The sequence below is a fragment of the Hermetia illucens genome, chromosome 4 (genome assembly GCF_905115235.1).
Source record: "Hermetia illucens chromosome 4, iHerIll2.2.curated.20191125, whole genome shotgun sequence".
NCBI classification, from domain to species: Eukaryota; Metazoa; Arthropoda; class Insecta; order Diptera; family Stratiomyidae; genus Hermetia; species Hermetia illucens.
In genome coordinates, this window is record NC_051852.1 from 114,946,097 (window position 1) to 114,961,924 (window position 15,828).

The 15,828-nt window shown below is 42.8% G+C and overlaps 1 protein-coding gene across 1 annotated transcript in view; it reads right to left on the bottom strand.

The window, feature by feature from the left end:
* LOC119654485 (tyrosine-protein kinase Shark) overlaps positions 1 to 15,419 on the bottom strand; it is a 52,079-nt gene extending 36,660 nt beyond the window's left edge. Inside the window, exon 1 of the mRNA XM_038059905.1 lies at positions 14,865 to 15,419. Within this exon, the coding sequence (XP_037915833.1) occupies positions 14,865 to 14,891 (27 nt within the window). The 5' untranslated portion in view covers positions 14,892 to 15,419. The remainder of the gene's footprint in view (positions 1 to 14,864) is intronic.
* Between the last annotated feature and the right edge of the window lie 409 nt (positions 15,420 to 15,828).

The following is a 15,828-nucleotide window of genomic DNA, read 5'->3' on the forward strand; positions in this document are numbered from 1 at the left end:
CTTCTGGTTTCCCGACTTGTTTGTATCTGTTGTAGGTTAATTTTTTCGTATTTGCTAATAATATTAAAATCAGAGTGTGAAGCGTATGAGATTGTCTGTTATCAATACAGGGCTTTCCATCAAATGATTTATTTAAATCGCTTTCTAAAAAATAGGGGAAATGGAACGACCGCAACGGAAATGGTGGAAGGTTTGTGAATTTCTCCAACATCCACCGTCTCGTCATTGTTGGCACATTGTTCAAACACAGAACCTGCCATAACTGACCGACACCGTACGAGTAATCAGATCGACCACTTCGTGATCAGCAGTAAATTTTAGGAATTGTCTCTTGGACGTGTGTAACAAGAGGCGCTGGCATGGACCTCGAAAGGGATCACCATCTGATGATCGGTTACGTTCACTTGGGTGTTGTATCCGCCACTTTTCGCAGGGTTGGAGAGTTGCGACCCCCTAAGTTCATCCACCGCTTGTATGACCCAGTTGTCGCTCGAAAATGGAGAGCTATGTTGCTAATCCGGCGGTAGATATACTGAGTAATCTGCCTTAGAATATCGAGGAGTATTGGGCCTCCACAAAAAAAATGTTCTTTTCTCGGGTGCTACACAGATCTTCTGCCACGTCCTGAAGGGGAGTCAGAAGATATGGCTGACTGCGGAATCAATGAAGCGTGACAAGAGAGAATTTGGTATTGCGCTGGCCAGGTAAGTGGAAGATGCCGCAGATCGCAATGATTTCAGGAATGTGTACCGCATCATGAAAGAGCTTGCATATGGTCGTTAATCGATAGCCCTGTGAAGCACGTCAACGGTCGACTTCTCACCCACGATGATGAAGAACTGAAAAGGTGAGAAGAAGACTTCATTACGGTTCTTAATCGTATCACATCCCGTGAAGTTTCTCCTTTTGTGTATGCAATGGCTAGTCACAGTAATACAGACTGTTGATCCAAGCAGAAGAGAAATTATCTCGGCCATCAATGTCCATGCTCGACGCCGAGTTATTTATTGCTGCAACTGCAGTTCCTGTAGATGTGCTGCTTCCCCTCTTACGGAAATTTTGCTAATCCTAGACCTTTCCCAAAGAGTGGAAGAAGGGGATGATTCTCAAGATCCTAAGGAAGGGGATCCGTTTTGAATGTGACAATTAGAGGGGTATCTGCGTGCTCCCTGCCATCGCAAAGATAATAGTTAAAATAATCCTAGAACTCATAAAAGAACATTTTGAAAGCTCGATCGACAGTAAGCAGACTGGTTTCCGCTCTGGATCCTCCGAATAGCTGAGTGGTTAGAGTACAAGGCTGTCGTACGGAAGGTCGCGGTTCAAATCTTAGTGGTGGCAATGTGATTTGTATCGTGATTTGACGTCGGATACCAGTCGACTCAGCTGTGAATGAGTACCTGAGTCAAATCAAGGTAATAATCTCCGGCGTGCGCAATGCTGACCACATTGCCTCCTTCAGTGTACCGTTACGGTCTTGAATGAAGTGCTCTAACACACTTCAAGGCCCTGATCCAATTGGATTGTTGCGCCAATGATTATTATTATTGTATTGACCACATTAATACTTTACGGATCATTTAGGATTAATGCGCGGAGTTTAGATCTTCGCTGCACTTTGCTCTTCATCGGTTTCGATTGCGTTAAAAGGGAGTGCATCTGGAGTGCTCTACGCAGGACGAGCATTCTGGAGAAACTAATAGTTATTATCAGAGCGGCATATGATGCCGTAAAATATCATGTGCTGCACCGAAGTAAATGTCGGAGAATTTTAAGGTCCAAAGCGGAGACCATCAATGTTGCATCTTATCATCTTGATATTATTTCTTCTTGTTACCGGTGACGTTCTCCATGCTTCCTTGTCCGGACGATGTGGAGGAATTCAATGAACGACATCTTTCCTCAAACAACTCGACTACGCTGTTAACATTTGTTTGGTCCTTCGCCGGGTCGTGAACTTTAATTCTGGATATGAAAAGGGAGGCAAGTAGAGTTGGACTGAAGATAAACACCAACGAAACCAAGATTCTCAGTCTGACGTTGCACTTTCCTTGTTTGCATTAATGGGCAGAGCATTGAAAGCGTCAATCAATTTGTATATCTAGGGAGAGTGGTTTCTGCCGACGGTGGCACTGAACTGGATGTTGCCTAAAGTATTAATAGTATTAGATGCCTGTCTAAAATCTGGATATGCAGTTATCTCAATACCAAGATCAAGTTGAGACTAATCTGTGCTAGTGTGTGTAGGACCAAAAAGTGAAAAATAAAATTAAACAAAAGCAAATCAATGTACATTAACTTCTCAAATAAAAAAGAGAATTCAGCTAAAGTCATCATAAACGGAGAAGATGTGCCACAGTTCAGCGAGGTTAAATATTTAAGTATGACACTTGATCTTAAGCTGAGCTGGAAAAGACACATCCTAAGAGAGAAGGACGCGCTAAATGCCAGATACAGGCAGATGTACTGTCTGTTGAGGTATTCCCAGTTGACCGTCGCAATAAGTTGATAATTTGTTGGTATCAATGACTGTGTGCAATCGTCGAAGCATCGATAAAACTAACTTTCCAGTTTCTTCTCATGGAATTTCCGCACATTATTCACGCGAAGTATATTTTAAAGATTACTTGTGGCTTACTTTTCGTTTTCCTATTTTATGCTTCAAAAGTTTCTAGTAATGATTAATTGGAATAAGAACAAGCGATTGCGGATGCATGTAAAGCTGCCTAGTCCTTCACAATGTGTACAGTAAGTCTCGGATCATCGTCTTCTTGGGGAATCTATTGCTCTCCAGGATCAAAACTCTTCATGTATGAATGTACATTTGGTTATAACAGGTTCTTATCTTGATGTCGATTTATTATCCTTTCAATAAAACGGAAACAAAAAAACCCACTGACCGCTAGAGTCCCCCAATCCATAACATGATCTCTACAATGGTTCACAGTTGGAAGAAGATTTTTCGATTGTATTGCTGTGCTCGGTTTTCCCCATTTCTTTGGTTATCATTTCCTAAGAAAGTGGCCTTGATTTCACCCATAAATAATACCTTTTCCCAAAATTCTTTATCCTTTTAGAAGTAACGCCTTACAACATCTATGCAAAATCTATGCGGAGCTTCTTATTCCTTTTCACTAATAAATGACTTTGGGCTAGATAAGCTGAAATGAACAATTGAAATTGAGAAAACTCAATCCCAATAATCAATAATCAAATTAACGCCAAAGAAGCTACCGGTCATTCTCAACAATTAACTCCTGGACGCCTTTCACCCCAAATTGTCAACTCTCTTAATCAACTCCCGTAAAAATTCAAAGATGGCCAAAATGCCATCCCAACCTTATAAATTTTTTGTAACTTGTGTGTAGAAAAACTTCCGCCCACAGTGCTTATCGATGGAGAAACACCAATCGAATTGCTCTCCGTTGCAGATTATTGGATAGCAAATCAACCAAAAGTGATCGCGAAAATTGAATCAGAGAACAAAGTGATGATGAATCAATGAGAGCAGAACGGCACAGCATTTGGCCGACTACCTCCGTATTCCTTTGTTGGAATTCATCTCACTCTTCACTTCAGAAGAAGAAAGAATATTCAATGTTTCAATTAAATGATGAAGATGCGGTTTCTCATAGAGGTAGGCAAGAACACTCCACAGAAGCTTGGACGGCAATACCTTTCAGCATATAGCCGCAAAGGCCCGTATATCTAGAGACTTCTGGAAGGCAATCACTTACGAGACGCTAAGTCTCAAAGATAAATACAACATACGGCCAGCTCTTGTGGTATTCTACCAAGGATAGGACAGGGAACTCTACTCTACAAAACGTATAACTTGAAAAATGAAGTCAAGTGAACGTGAAGCCTAGCCGAGAGAAATGTTGAGAAACTATCCGACACAACAAAACGAAGTTGTGAGCCGGAATAGGCTGTCTTTACTGATTCAAGGAACCTGATTAGGAAATGTTAGGTCTGAGCCTAGGAAATGTGGGACCTTACTTTGGGTGTTATTTGTAATGATCAATTAATAATAATTGTTGGCGCAACAATTCATATTGGATCAAGGCCTTGAAGTTCGTTAGAGCACTTCATTCAAGACCGTAACGGTACCCTACAGTAGTACACTGTAGGAGGCACTGTCACCAGTGAGATTTGAACCGTGACCTTCCATACGACAGCCTTGTGCTCTAACCACTCAGCTATCCGGCACACATGATCAATTGATCATTTCAAAGCTATTATTATAACCACCAGAATGGATAACTCTACGAAGGGTTTTCGGATAAACAGCTTTATTCGAAGTTTTTACCACGTATTGTGGTAGCTCTTATCCGATAATTCTCTGATTTTCGTTTATCTTACTCAAGATTAATCTACATTCTCACTAGAAAGTTCTCTTGGTCGACCACTTTTCTCTTCATTTCCCACAAATCCTTTATTTCTATATTTCGTAACGGTATGTTAGGTGGTTGGATGTAATAAATCAACTAAACCACCAATTTTAAGATAAGATTGTCTTATTTTATATTGTTGATGAATGAAATCTTTAAATTTCATACTGATTTCCCTTTAGGTCCTGACGAAATCTGGTAGCGTTATGTAAATACTGGAATAGTATTGCAAAGGCTACTTTCAAGCAACTTCAATCCGATTGGTGGAGTGGTGGAGTATACCAGCGAAATAACCATCATTGCGGTTTATTATCATCCAAAGTTTAAGTTCTCAAATATTCAAATAATTTTTCAACACCCCGGGAAACATATTTCTTGTTACTGATGACTTTAAGGACACTCATTGGGGATCCAGATTGATCACTTACAGGAATGAAGGTAGTTGTGGGCTATACTACCTGGAGACGCTATATTGGGCATTATAGCAACCAAATAAACTGGTTGAATTTACAAAAGTACATAAGAGCTTCTCTACAAACCAACAGCCCCTGAAAACCAAAACTGAAGTAAACAAAGCACCGTTGAAATTCAAGCAAAAAGTGCCTGTGACATTCTAAAAGATAGTATAATGCATAGAATACTATAGCTGGTCCGACTAACATGCAAGTTGAGAAGAGAATGGCAGGCGAACAGGACTTACAAAGCTACTTACGGAGCTCATCGCATACGCCTCCTCTATTAGCAGAAATTACAATGATTTCTAAATATGCTCAACGGTTCTCTTGAGATTGACTTCTCATCATTTTCGCATGCCGAGGGAGGCAAGGAGAGCAATCTTCAGGATGTCCGGGGATATCAGCGAGGCGGGGAGCTACCTAAATCGATAGAAGATTGACATTCTTTCTAGGCGGAGAGCGTGGCAGCGACCAGTGTCTTAAGCCAACACCTCTGGACAGAGAAAGCAGACGCAGAAGTCACTGATCCAAATATACTTCGGACAAATAGATGACCCCCACCAGTATTTTTTAGTGGAAATATACGCTTGACACTATTTCCGTGGTTAGAAGGCAATGAGGCAGAGGATGAGCTGGCCAAGAAAGGAATGGAAACGCCGCTTTATATAATAATAATAATCGTTGGCGCAACAATCCATATTGGATCAGGGCCTTGAAGTGTGTTAGAGCACTTCATTCAAGACCGTAACGGTACACTAGGAGGCAATGTGGTCAGCATTGCGCTCGCCCGAGATTATTACCCTGATTTGGCTCAGGTGCTCATTCACAGCTGAGTCGACTGGTATCCGACGTCAAATCCCGATACAAATCCCACTGCCACCAGTGAGATTTGAACCGTGACCTTCCGTACGATAGCTTTGCGCTCTAACCACTCAGCTATCCGGACGCTTTATATACCAGAATCTTTTTGTGGAATCGGAACGGGTTCATGGCCATGGTGATAAGGAATGAAGGATATGTGGAGACACTGCTTGCAGATTCGAGGGGAGGGTGATCAAATTTCCATACATATTTTGGGATAATGTGTAGCACTCAAGTAAGTAGCTTAACGCGTTGACAGCAGAAGCTTATTAATTGATTAGCCCCGGTAGCGGAAAAGAAAACATGAAAAAACTGACGGTTATATTTGCTTAATATAACCATATTGTGCATGAAAAAAATATTTAAAAAATTCGGTCGTCATTTTTTTTTTACAATGCACTGTGTATCCGCACGCCACTGAACGAGAATTGTCCCAAATGGACCCTGTTTATAAGTCGAGCGTAGTGGAAGGTCGCGGTTCAAATCTCACTGGTTGCAGAGAGATTAGTTATCGTAACTGGATGTTGGATACCAGTCGAGTCAGCTGCGAATGAGTACCTGAGGCAAATCAAGGTAATAATCTCGGACGAACGCAATGCTCACCACATTGCCTCCTGCAGTGTACTGTAGTGTACAATTAACTGCTCTAACACACTTCAAGGCCTTGATCCAATTGGATTGTTGCAGACGAAGCGCTGCTAAACAGGACAGGCAACAATGGACGTATTTCAGAAAAGTAGTATTTGAAGGTGATACGTGTCCATTCTGTAATGAAGAAGTTGAATGCATAGAATATTTCCTATGTGAGTGCCCCGCCTGGGATCACGCCAGACATTATATTTTTAGTGCTGATCTACTCCAGCTGTTTCGGGTAGCAATACATCCACTAAAGGAAATCTTGCGATGGGGGCGTCGAGTACAATAGACCCCTACGGCCTCAGTACTCAGAGGTTGCGGCTTCATTTTGTATCATTTCATATATTTCCCTAATTTCCAGGGTCAAACGTTGTCACTTTGAATTTTTTGTTTTCAATACCACTTTTGGAATCAGCGACCTGACCACTGTGCAGCGATTCGTTATTCAATTGCTTTCGTGTAAATATTGCTATCTTTCATATTTATCATCACAATCGTAGTTTATGTCGGTTTTTACTTAGTACGATAAACGTTTGTGTAGTCGGTGATAGTTTCCCGATAAGAATTGTCAATAAAACTCACGACATTGGTATGTTCTACTTCTAAATTGTTTGATTTAAATAACGGGCGTAGCTAAGATTTCATGAGAGACTGTATGAATATCCAAAGACATTTTGGGTAACACGAAATCATTTTGGCACAACTCCTTTTGACAGCAATAAAGGAGCAACCATTTTTTCAATGCGTATTCTTTTTATTTCCCAAGACCTTCGCTAACGTTATTTTCATGAGACATAGCCATAGTCATATCTGCAATACTTATTTTATCAGCCCGCACAATGGTCAGGTGAAATTTTACGCGCTGTGAGTAATATTATCAAATCTGAGGTGTATCGAGTATGTTTTTACAATCAATCCGCCCTTGTATGCCATGCTCCAATGAATCACTCTTACATCGTTATACCTATTGGTATTACATCAGTGATGAGGTTAGGTAACGTTCCTAATGCCTATCGTCCTTTTAGAATTAACCTTTTATAGGCTTTTGTGCAGACAACGCATTTTTGATTGCCGTTTATAAATTCCATAAAAAGTGCAGTCCAATATGATGTGAAGCCATCTCGTCCTCCTGATTGCCAAGTCTGCATTTTGAACCTCTAGTTAGGCAATGATCCTGTACAGATGTTTTCGCGGAGTCCAGTGACCGGTTATTGGTGCTATCAGTATCTTAATTTTTTTGATTCGTCGACCTATATCATGAATTTGCAGTGCCTGTAGGACGCTGCTGTGTCTCGTCAATTGAGTAGCGGTTTGGTTGCCCAGTCTTTAAAATTTTCATAGCTATGGAGCAGATGCATTTTTCAGCAGGGCTGCCGAGTTGGATTAAAAGTTGCAAAGAGCAATTCGTGTCCGGATAGCTGAGTGGTTAGAGTACAAGGCTGTCGTACGGAAGGTCGCGGTTCAAATTTCACTGGTGACAGTTGGATTTGTATCGTGATTTGACGTTGGATATCAGTCGGCTCAGCTGTGAATGAGTACCTGAGTCAAATCAGGGTAGTAATCTCAGGCGAGCATAATGCTGACCACATTGCCTCCTACAGTGTTTTGACAGTGCACAAACAAACCTGGATGTCCTATGTCTGCATCGCATTGATACCAAACTAATAATGTTTTTGGCGACAGTCATGGAACAGTTCAGCTTCACGTCGTGTGTCTTGCTCTTCGGGAAGTGTAGCAGCCCTGAAGTAGACGCTTTTGCTTCAAGATTTGCAATTCGTATACCATGTTGTGGTGATGTTTGGGCAGCTCTTGGAATGGAAGCTCAAACTCACAGGTTGTCAAATTGTGCATCTCGTTTTTCTAATGTTTCAGCAGCTCTTGAAATAGAGACTCTGATTGGTTCTGTTTAAAGCCGAGACTGTTATTGTTCAGATATTTCAAAAGCTCTACTGGCTGGTAATTGGCAAGCATGTCTTGTTAGATTTATTGGGTTGCATTTGCGATAATTTTTAGAATTTAATGTTCCAGCAATCGCAGTTATTATGTATCATGATGACTGGTTGAAAGGTGCATAAGTTGATCTGTTGCAGCATAATTTAATTTGCACAACAATGTGAATACCTCTAAAACAGCCTTCATCAAAAACTACATACCGCAGTACTAATTTTCATGGTGATCGGATGAAAGGTGTAAAGTTGATCTGTTGCTCCATTTCCAGTTCGATTGTAGTACATTATAAGAAACGAGTCCCAAGCGGACTTTAAAAGCAAAAGAGTTTTGCGGATTGTAACTCTGATTTCAATGCCAGGGTAATGCCTGATAATAGCCGTGAGAACAGGGGTCGACATTTTGAACATCGGATCCATACCAACGTTCCGGTGCGCAGGTTGCGAATGAAGCATTCCCAGCGGAACTTTAGCGTCTTGAGAGACGGATGTGATGGGTACTTCAGGGAGGAGTGCCATTGATGCTGACACTGTGGTAAATTCAGTTATGAACGTGACAATGACGGTTTGCGAGGCTTCCATGCCCCGGAGGTATCCGACCGTGTCAAGCCTTCAATTCATTGGTGGGCGGCGAAATTGCCGACCGGCGGAGGAAGCATCTTAACCTCCTCTAGTTAGCACAATGTGCAGGGCATAGATCAGTTAAAAGGAGCCTCCACTGTGTGATGAGCAAAAAGTAAAACTTGATGCTGACAGGAGCTATCTGACCAGGTGGATGGAGATCAGCGGGGACTCCGTTATAAACCTGAAAATCGAGGCAATACGAAAACCCTTTTCCGTTAATGCCAAACAGATGGGCCGAAATGTATGAACATTACTCCCTACAGATCCTGTTCGGGTTGATTACAAAAGTGTGTAAGGCGCTGGGGATTGGCACTTTTCACTTTGGAAGAGGCAATCCTCTATTTGAAAAATAAGGAGGAGGCGCAGAAATAATAAGATATCCCGACAAAGGTATATAAACTGGTGTTTCACCATCGGCCGGACCTATTGCTCGATGCATTCATTGTGGCCTGAAGGGGGGCATTTTTACTTGTCGCGGGAAGCTGGCGTTACGTCTTCTTATGATGCAACGCAGTCGGTTTTGCTCTATGTCGCGAAAGTTTGGATTGATGTTCTTGGCGAGGAAATGCATTGTAAATGCCTTGTGCAGATAAAGAGACGGGGAGCTTTCTGGGTGTCGTCTGCCTATCGTGCTGTTTCACAGCCGGATGGTAATCGCGGGACTAGTCTCCATTGCCCTTCTTGCTAAGGAACACAATACTAGCTACAAGTGAAAGCCAGAGGATTCGAGGGAGGTGTTTGCCCATAAAAAACGGCAAAATATACTCAATGACTGTAGCGGCAACTTAGGTCCGTGGTAGATCCGAAAGTATGGTAAGGTTTTTTGCTTATCTAGGTTCTAAGTGGGGACGGGGGTTTTCAGTATTACCAACACAAAATTTGGAACGCACAATTCCCTCACTGTGTGTGGGGTAGGATAATATTGGTAGAGAGATGGGGGCGCTGAAAGATTGTGTCGTTTTGTGCATTAAATTCAGGATTTGATTCTCGCCATGGACATTAACCTCGGCCGGAAGAGGTATTGGACGACAAGGGTTTGTTTGAATTAATAATTCGTTTCCTCCCACCCCTTCCTTTGGTGAAGTGAATTGCCTAACTAGAAAGCGCCTTAAGGCGAGAGAATGGAAAAGTTAGCCCTAAGTAATGTGTCAAACGGTTAGAGTCGAACTCAGTGAGATGCTTTCTCTTACCCTAACCAAAGAAAGAAACAAGAATATTGCTATATATAAATATAAAATAAATAAAAGATAAGAAATACCTTATGAACGGGAAACGAATTTCTAAAACTGGGATGACTGAGGGATTAGAGCACAAGGCTGTCGTACGGAAAGTCGCGGTTCAAATCTCACTAGTGGGATTGGAATTTGCATCGTGATTTGACGTCGGATACCAGTCGACTTAGCTGTGAATGAGTACCTGAGTGACATCAGGGTAATAATCTCGGGCGAGCGTAATGCTGATCACATTGCCTCTTACAGGGTACTGTAATTCTGTGGTATTCCGTTACGGTCTTGAATGAAGCGCTCAAACACACTTGAAGGACCTGATCCAATTAGATTGTTACGCCAAAGATTATCAGTAAGTTTGCAAATCAGAATCACTTATTCTAATTTCAGAACGGCATATGTAAATCAATTGTTCACTTTAATTTCCAAGATTTACAAAATATATATATGTTGCCAGAAATGTGGATGAAAAAGAAATTCGATTTGTTGATGTAGCTTCCAAATTAATTTGCAGAAAACTCAGAAGCATTATATGTCGAATGGATAAATACCCTGACGGCGATAAGATACTGATCGATGTTAATAAAGATATTCCATTTTCGCTTCTTCGATTTTTAAATAACGTCACTTTGAAAGACAAAGACCAAACAGTCAAAAGTGAAATCAAACAAATTTATGATAACAATTGAACAAATGAATATTTTGTATGGTGACCATTTACTTTCAAAATTGCAAGAGGTCTTGTTTTCATTTATCCTATAAGTTTTCCGGTAACTTCCGCCAGAATAGACTTTCTAATGTCCTTTATGTGATATCGGCAAGTTCTGTTTGCCTATTATAATACCTTTGTTTTGCGTAACTCGTTTTCAACTAATGCTTCATAGGATTTAAATCCGGGCTCCGCGATGGCTGAGCATGAACCCTTCTGACATTGTAGAGGACCCATACTCTATCGTTATATCAGATGGCAAGCCCAATACAGTAACCTTAGCTGGTATGTACTGGCTGGGTATGTTATTTTAGTGACGTTTTCTTGGCTTATATTTGGTAATGCTGCTCTTTCAGACGCCATGGCACCCCACATCATGATCGTGCCACCGCCGCATTTACCTGTCGGCTCAATACCACGATCTTCTAAGGCAGTGACCACCCGTCTCAACAAGAACTGCAGACCATGGGAACCGAAATGAATTCAGACTCGTCACAAAAAATAACTGTTTTTCAAAGCTTTTCCGTTTTATTAACAACTTCTTCTTTTGGAAAGCGATGACTTTTTCTTTAGAGTATAGGCGCTTAATCCATCTCTGTGAAGAAAATTGCGAACGGTTTTAGGAGGACCTGTGAGTTGGGGCTTAACAATACACTCAAAGTCTTCCCTGTTGGTCGTAAGAGCCGATTAACTAAAAGGGATGGAAATTTGTGGGCTAGCAACCCGAAAATTTTCAAATTTTATTGCTATTGAAACATCAACAATGCTTCGGATAGAAATTGAATTCACGGTAACGACCTTTGGCTATCGAAAACGGACTATGTTTTTTTTCTGGAATGTGCACAAGCTCTTCGATAACGGTAGCGAGGGTCCTCAGAATGCTCGCTTTCTCCAACTTGGGAATTTCAGCGATATAAGCTCGACATTCTGGGGATATAAGCGGAGTAAGATGATGGGACTCTGGAGAGTACGCGTTTCCCTCTTGCGGCAGTGTACTCTGGAAAGCCAAGTGGTAGCAGATGTGAATCCGGTGTCAGGTTGCTTCTGACGGCTATCGTACCTGGCAGTCGGTTTCTGCCAGACTTCTAACTGCAACATTCCGGTACAGGTTAAGAAGCATCACAATTGTACAATGGTATGCATCAACGGAACTTCGGTGTAGTGAAGAAGGATGTTTTCTACCAGCAATTAAACACAGTTCAAGGAACCTTGGCTAAAGGTGACATTGTGATCGTGATGGGTGATATTAATGCCAAATTCATCAACATGTGATGGAGAAACAGGGTCTTAGCGACCGCAACGGTTATAGTGAGAGGGTCATAGGTTTTTACAACTTCCACCAATGTCATTGGTGGGATATTGTTCAAGTACAGAGCCATAACGTCAGATGAGTTTAAATTGACCGATATCGTAGGAGCAATCAGATTGACCACTTCGCGTTCAGAACCAAATTTAGGAATTGTCTCCTGAACGTGCGTAATAAAAGACGCGCTGGCATCCGCCTTGAAAGCGACTATCTGATGGTCGGTTACGTTCACTTGGGTGTTGCGTCCGCCACTTCTCGCAGGGTTGGAGAGCTGCAACCCCCTGAGTTTGACATTGATTGTTCGTATGACCATTTTGCTGATTGAATGGCAAGTCGTCGACTACGTCCCGAAGGGGCGTCATAAGATCTGGTTGACTGCAGAATCATGGAAGTGGATCGATGAATGGAAAGCATGGAACGCTTCACTGAGTGCTGCGAGTGAAGGCGGGCGTAACGTGTTCGAACATCGATATCGACCGAAATTCCGAGAAGTTTAATGTAGTGTACGCAGTGACAAGAGAGAATTTGGTATTGCGCTGGTCAGGGAAGCGTAAGATGCCGCAGTTCGCACTCACACGCAGTGAGGCTGCTGGGCTTGATGGTCTCCCCTCAGAGTTATTTATCGCTGCAACTGCAGTTACTGCAGAGCTGCGGTTTTCACCCGTACGGAAATCCGAGACCTTTTCCAGAGAGTGGAAGAAGAGGATGATCATCAAGATCCCAAAGAAGGGGACCCGTTTTCAGTGTGATAATTGGAGGGGTATCTGTGTGCTCCCTGCCGTCACATCAGAGAACATCTCAAAAACTTGATCGATAGAAAGCAGGTTAGCCTCCGCCCCGGATCCACTTGCATTGATCACATGCAGAGTTTAGATCTTCGTTTGACTTGCTCTTCATCGATTTCGAGAAAGGTTTCGATAGCGTGAACAGAGAGTGTGCTTCACGCAGGAGGGACATTACGGATAAACTAATAGCTATTATCAGAGCTACATATGATGGCGTAAAATGTCACGTGTTGCACTCAGGTAAAATTTTGGGTGACGTTGAGGTGAAAAACGGAGCATGTGATTCTGTCTTGCATTCGGTGAGGTTCTGCATACGCTCATTCGCTCTCGCACCGGGCTAGGGACCTTGGCCAAATGGATCTAGATTTGGAAAGAGAGGCAAGTAGAATTAGACTGAAGATAAACACAAGGTTCTCAGTTTGACGAGTCATCACATTCTCCATTTCTGCATAAATGAGCAGAGCATCGAAGGCGTCAATCAATTTATCTAGGAAACGTGGTTTCTGCTGACGGTGACAAAAAACTGGATGTTGCCTAACGCATTAACACCGTTAGACGGCTTTCGCTGCCTTGTCTAAAATTTGCAGCTGCAGTTACCTCAACACCAACATCAAGACTATTCACTGCAATGTTCTTTCTGAGTTGCTATGTGGGAGTAGAACATGGAAAGTGAACTCCACTGTTACTCAAAAGCTTCAAGCTTTCGTCGAATCATCGAAGTGCGTTGGTCTGATACTACCTCAAATGAGAAACTTAGTCGGCGGACAGGTTTGGCACTCGTACGCACTGTCATCTGCAGGCGGAAGTGGCAGTAGATCGGTCACATATTGAGGAGGGGGACTATTGCGTTCCGGGTTACGTCATGTAGTGGAGTCCACTCTCCCAAGATGCCGACGTGTAGAATAGTAGAGCGTCGTGGGAAGAGCTGATGGGCATTTCAGACAATTGCGAACGATGGTACGTAGGTGTGGTTCACGCGCTATACCCTACCAAGGGGTTAATGGCAATCATATAATTAGCAGCTTTTCAATATGGATTTTCTTTATAGTGAAGTCAAATTGTATGAAATTCCGCTACTTGTTAAGCAGTGTGGGTTCTACAGGACCCGTTTATTCAAATTGTCTCTGATAATAGTATCAATATTATGTCAACAAAATCATCCGCAAGATGTGGTTTCCGAGGTTTTCAAGGATGGAAACGTTCCAGAGCAAAAACCAATCTTCATTTACAATATTCCAATTTATTAAATCATTTATTCTACGATTTTCTATTTTTTCAATAAGGAATGGTATTTACTCTCTTCAATAAAGAGCGCATCTTGTAACTTTTCAAATAAATTTTCACGTAGATTCATGCCTTACTGAACGATTTTGAAGAGAACAATGCGTTTCCACCGTTATTGGCTGGACTATGAAGGGAAATAACGAAAAGAAACTTTTCTAAGATTGAAAGAAACAGTTGGCATTCCAGCGTTAAGTCCTAGCGAACTTGGCTACGAATCTTTCATGGCTTCCTGGTCGTCTTTCATTCATATGCATGTGAAACCAGCGAACGCGTTATCAATTATTTATTGTTGACATTACCATATAAATATATATAAACGCGCCCATATTTTCCGTGCGCGAAACCAAAACAGCAGAAAAGATGTTCGCATCACTTATCGAACTCCATCGCTGGCATGTAAACATGCAGCGACTGAATAACGAGAGTCGCCCCATTTGCGTGCGGCAAGACACCGAGTTCGGTGACAATAATCGCCTGGCCCGGAACATGACGCAGCGCGACAATAACAATGAAAACGACAACACATAATGAAACCATTTAGCATCAGAAATCTACCAGACCACCAGCGGCAGTGACTCACGGAGATGAATCCGCCCGCCACGTACAGAAAAAACGTAAACAATTGCCCGTCCCGCTCTTACCTTCAGCAAGACGTACTGTGACGTCATCTTGGAATCTTCGGAGTTTCCTTCCGAACTGGACGAGATGCAGGAGCTCGACGGTGGCTGCGTAGGGGAGGCTGGGGCGCGCTTTTAGATTCGCTCCGCGTCCATGGCGCCTGGTGTTTATGCTAATTTCAGAACCACAACACTGATAAGGGGGAACTAGATAAGACACTGATAAGGGACGCACTTATTTGGGCCACTGGCTCCCCGGGGAGCGCTGGAACACACGCGACCGCAACGACGCAACCACACCGAATGGCGATGATAACACTGTCCGCGATGAGTCACTGCTCCGACCAGCCGTGCCGGAGTCTTCCGCGTGAGTTGCTGATTGATTTTCGCCTGGCTCGAGTCCTTTGGATTGCCGCGTCCACCTTGTCGATTTCCGCGGTGGCAATTGCCGCCAACGATCCGCACTGAATGAGGAACCCGAAATCCGCACGCAAGATGCCAACGCATCCGCGAACCCCTGAAGAAATGCAATCCGAGAGCACGTTGCCGCCACAGAAAAAAACGTCAGCAGCGCTGGTATGGAACTGGGGACTGAAATCAAAGACGGAATCTCCCGCGAAGACGAGCGCGGGCGGTGGGCGGCAGCCAGGCAGCGGCGGGCATGCCGGTGAGCAATTCTCGGGCCGATGAGTCATCCTCGGTCGTTTCAATTCAGTCTCGGTGCGAGGCCGGTGCAGCGGTTGGCGGTGAGTGTGAAAATGAGGTGGGTTGCCGCCGAAGGTGCTTTTGTTTTCTTGGTAATTCGGTGGAAATTCGGGACAGGTGGAGATATCTTTTGTCGCTAAATTGATTTTTGATTGCATTTTGGCGCAATTAAAAAGCAATTCTAGCTAGTATTTCGGGGAAGCCCCTAAAATCAAATTGGACTATGTTAAGTTCCAAAAAAAAGATGGGACTGGCACGAAATTTATCAGAAACGTAAAAAAAT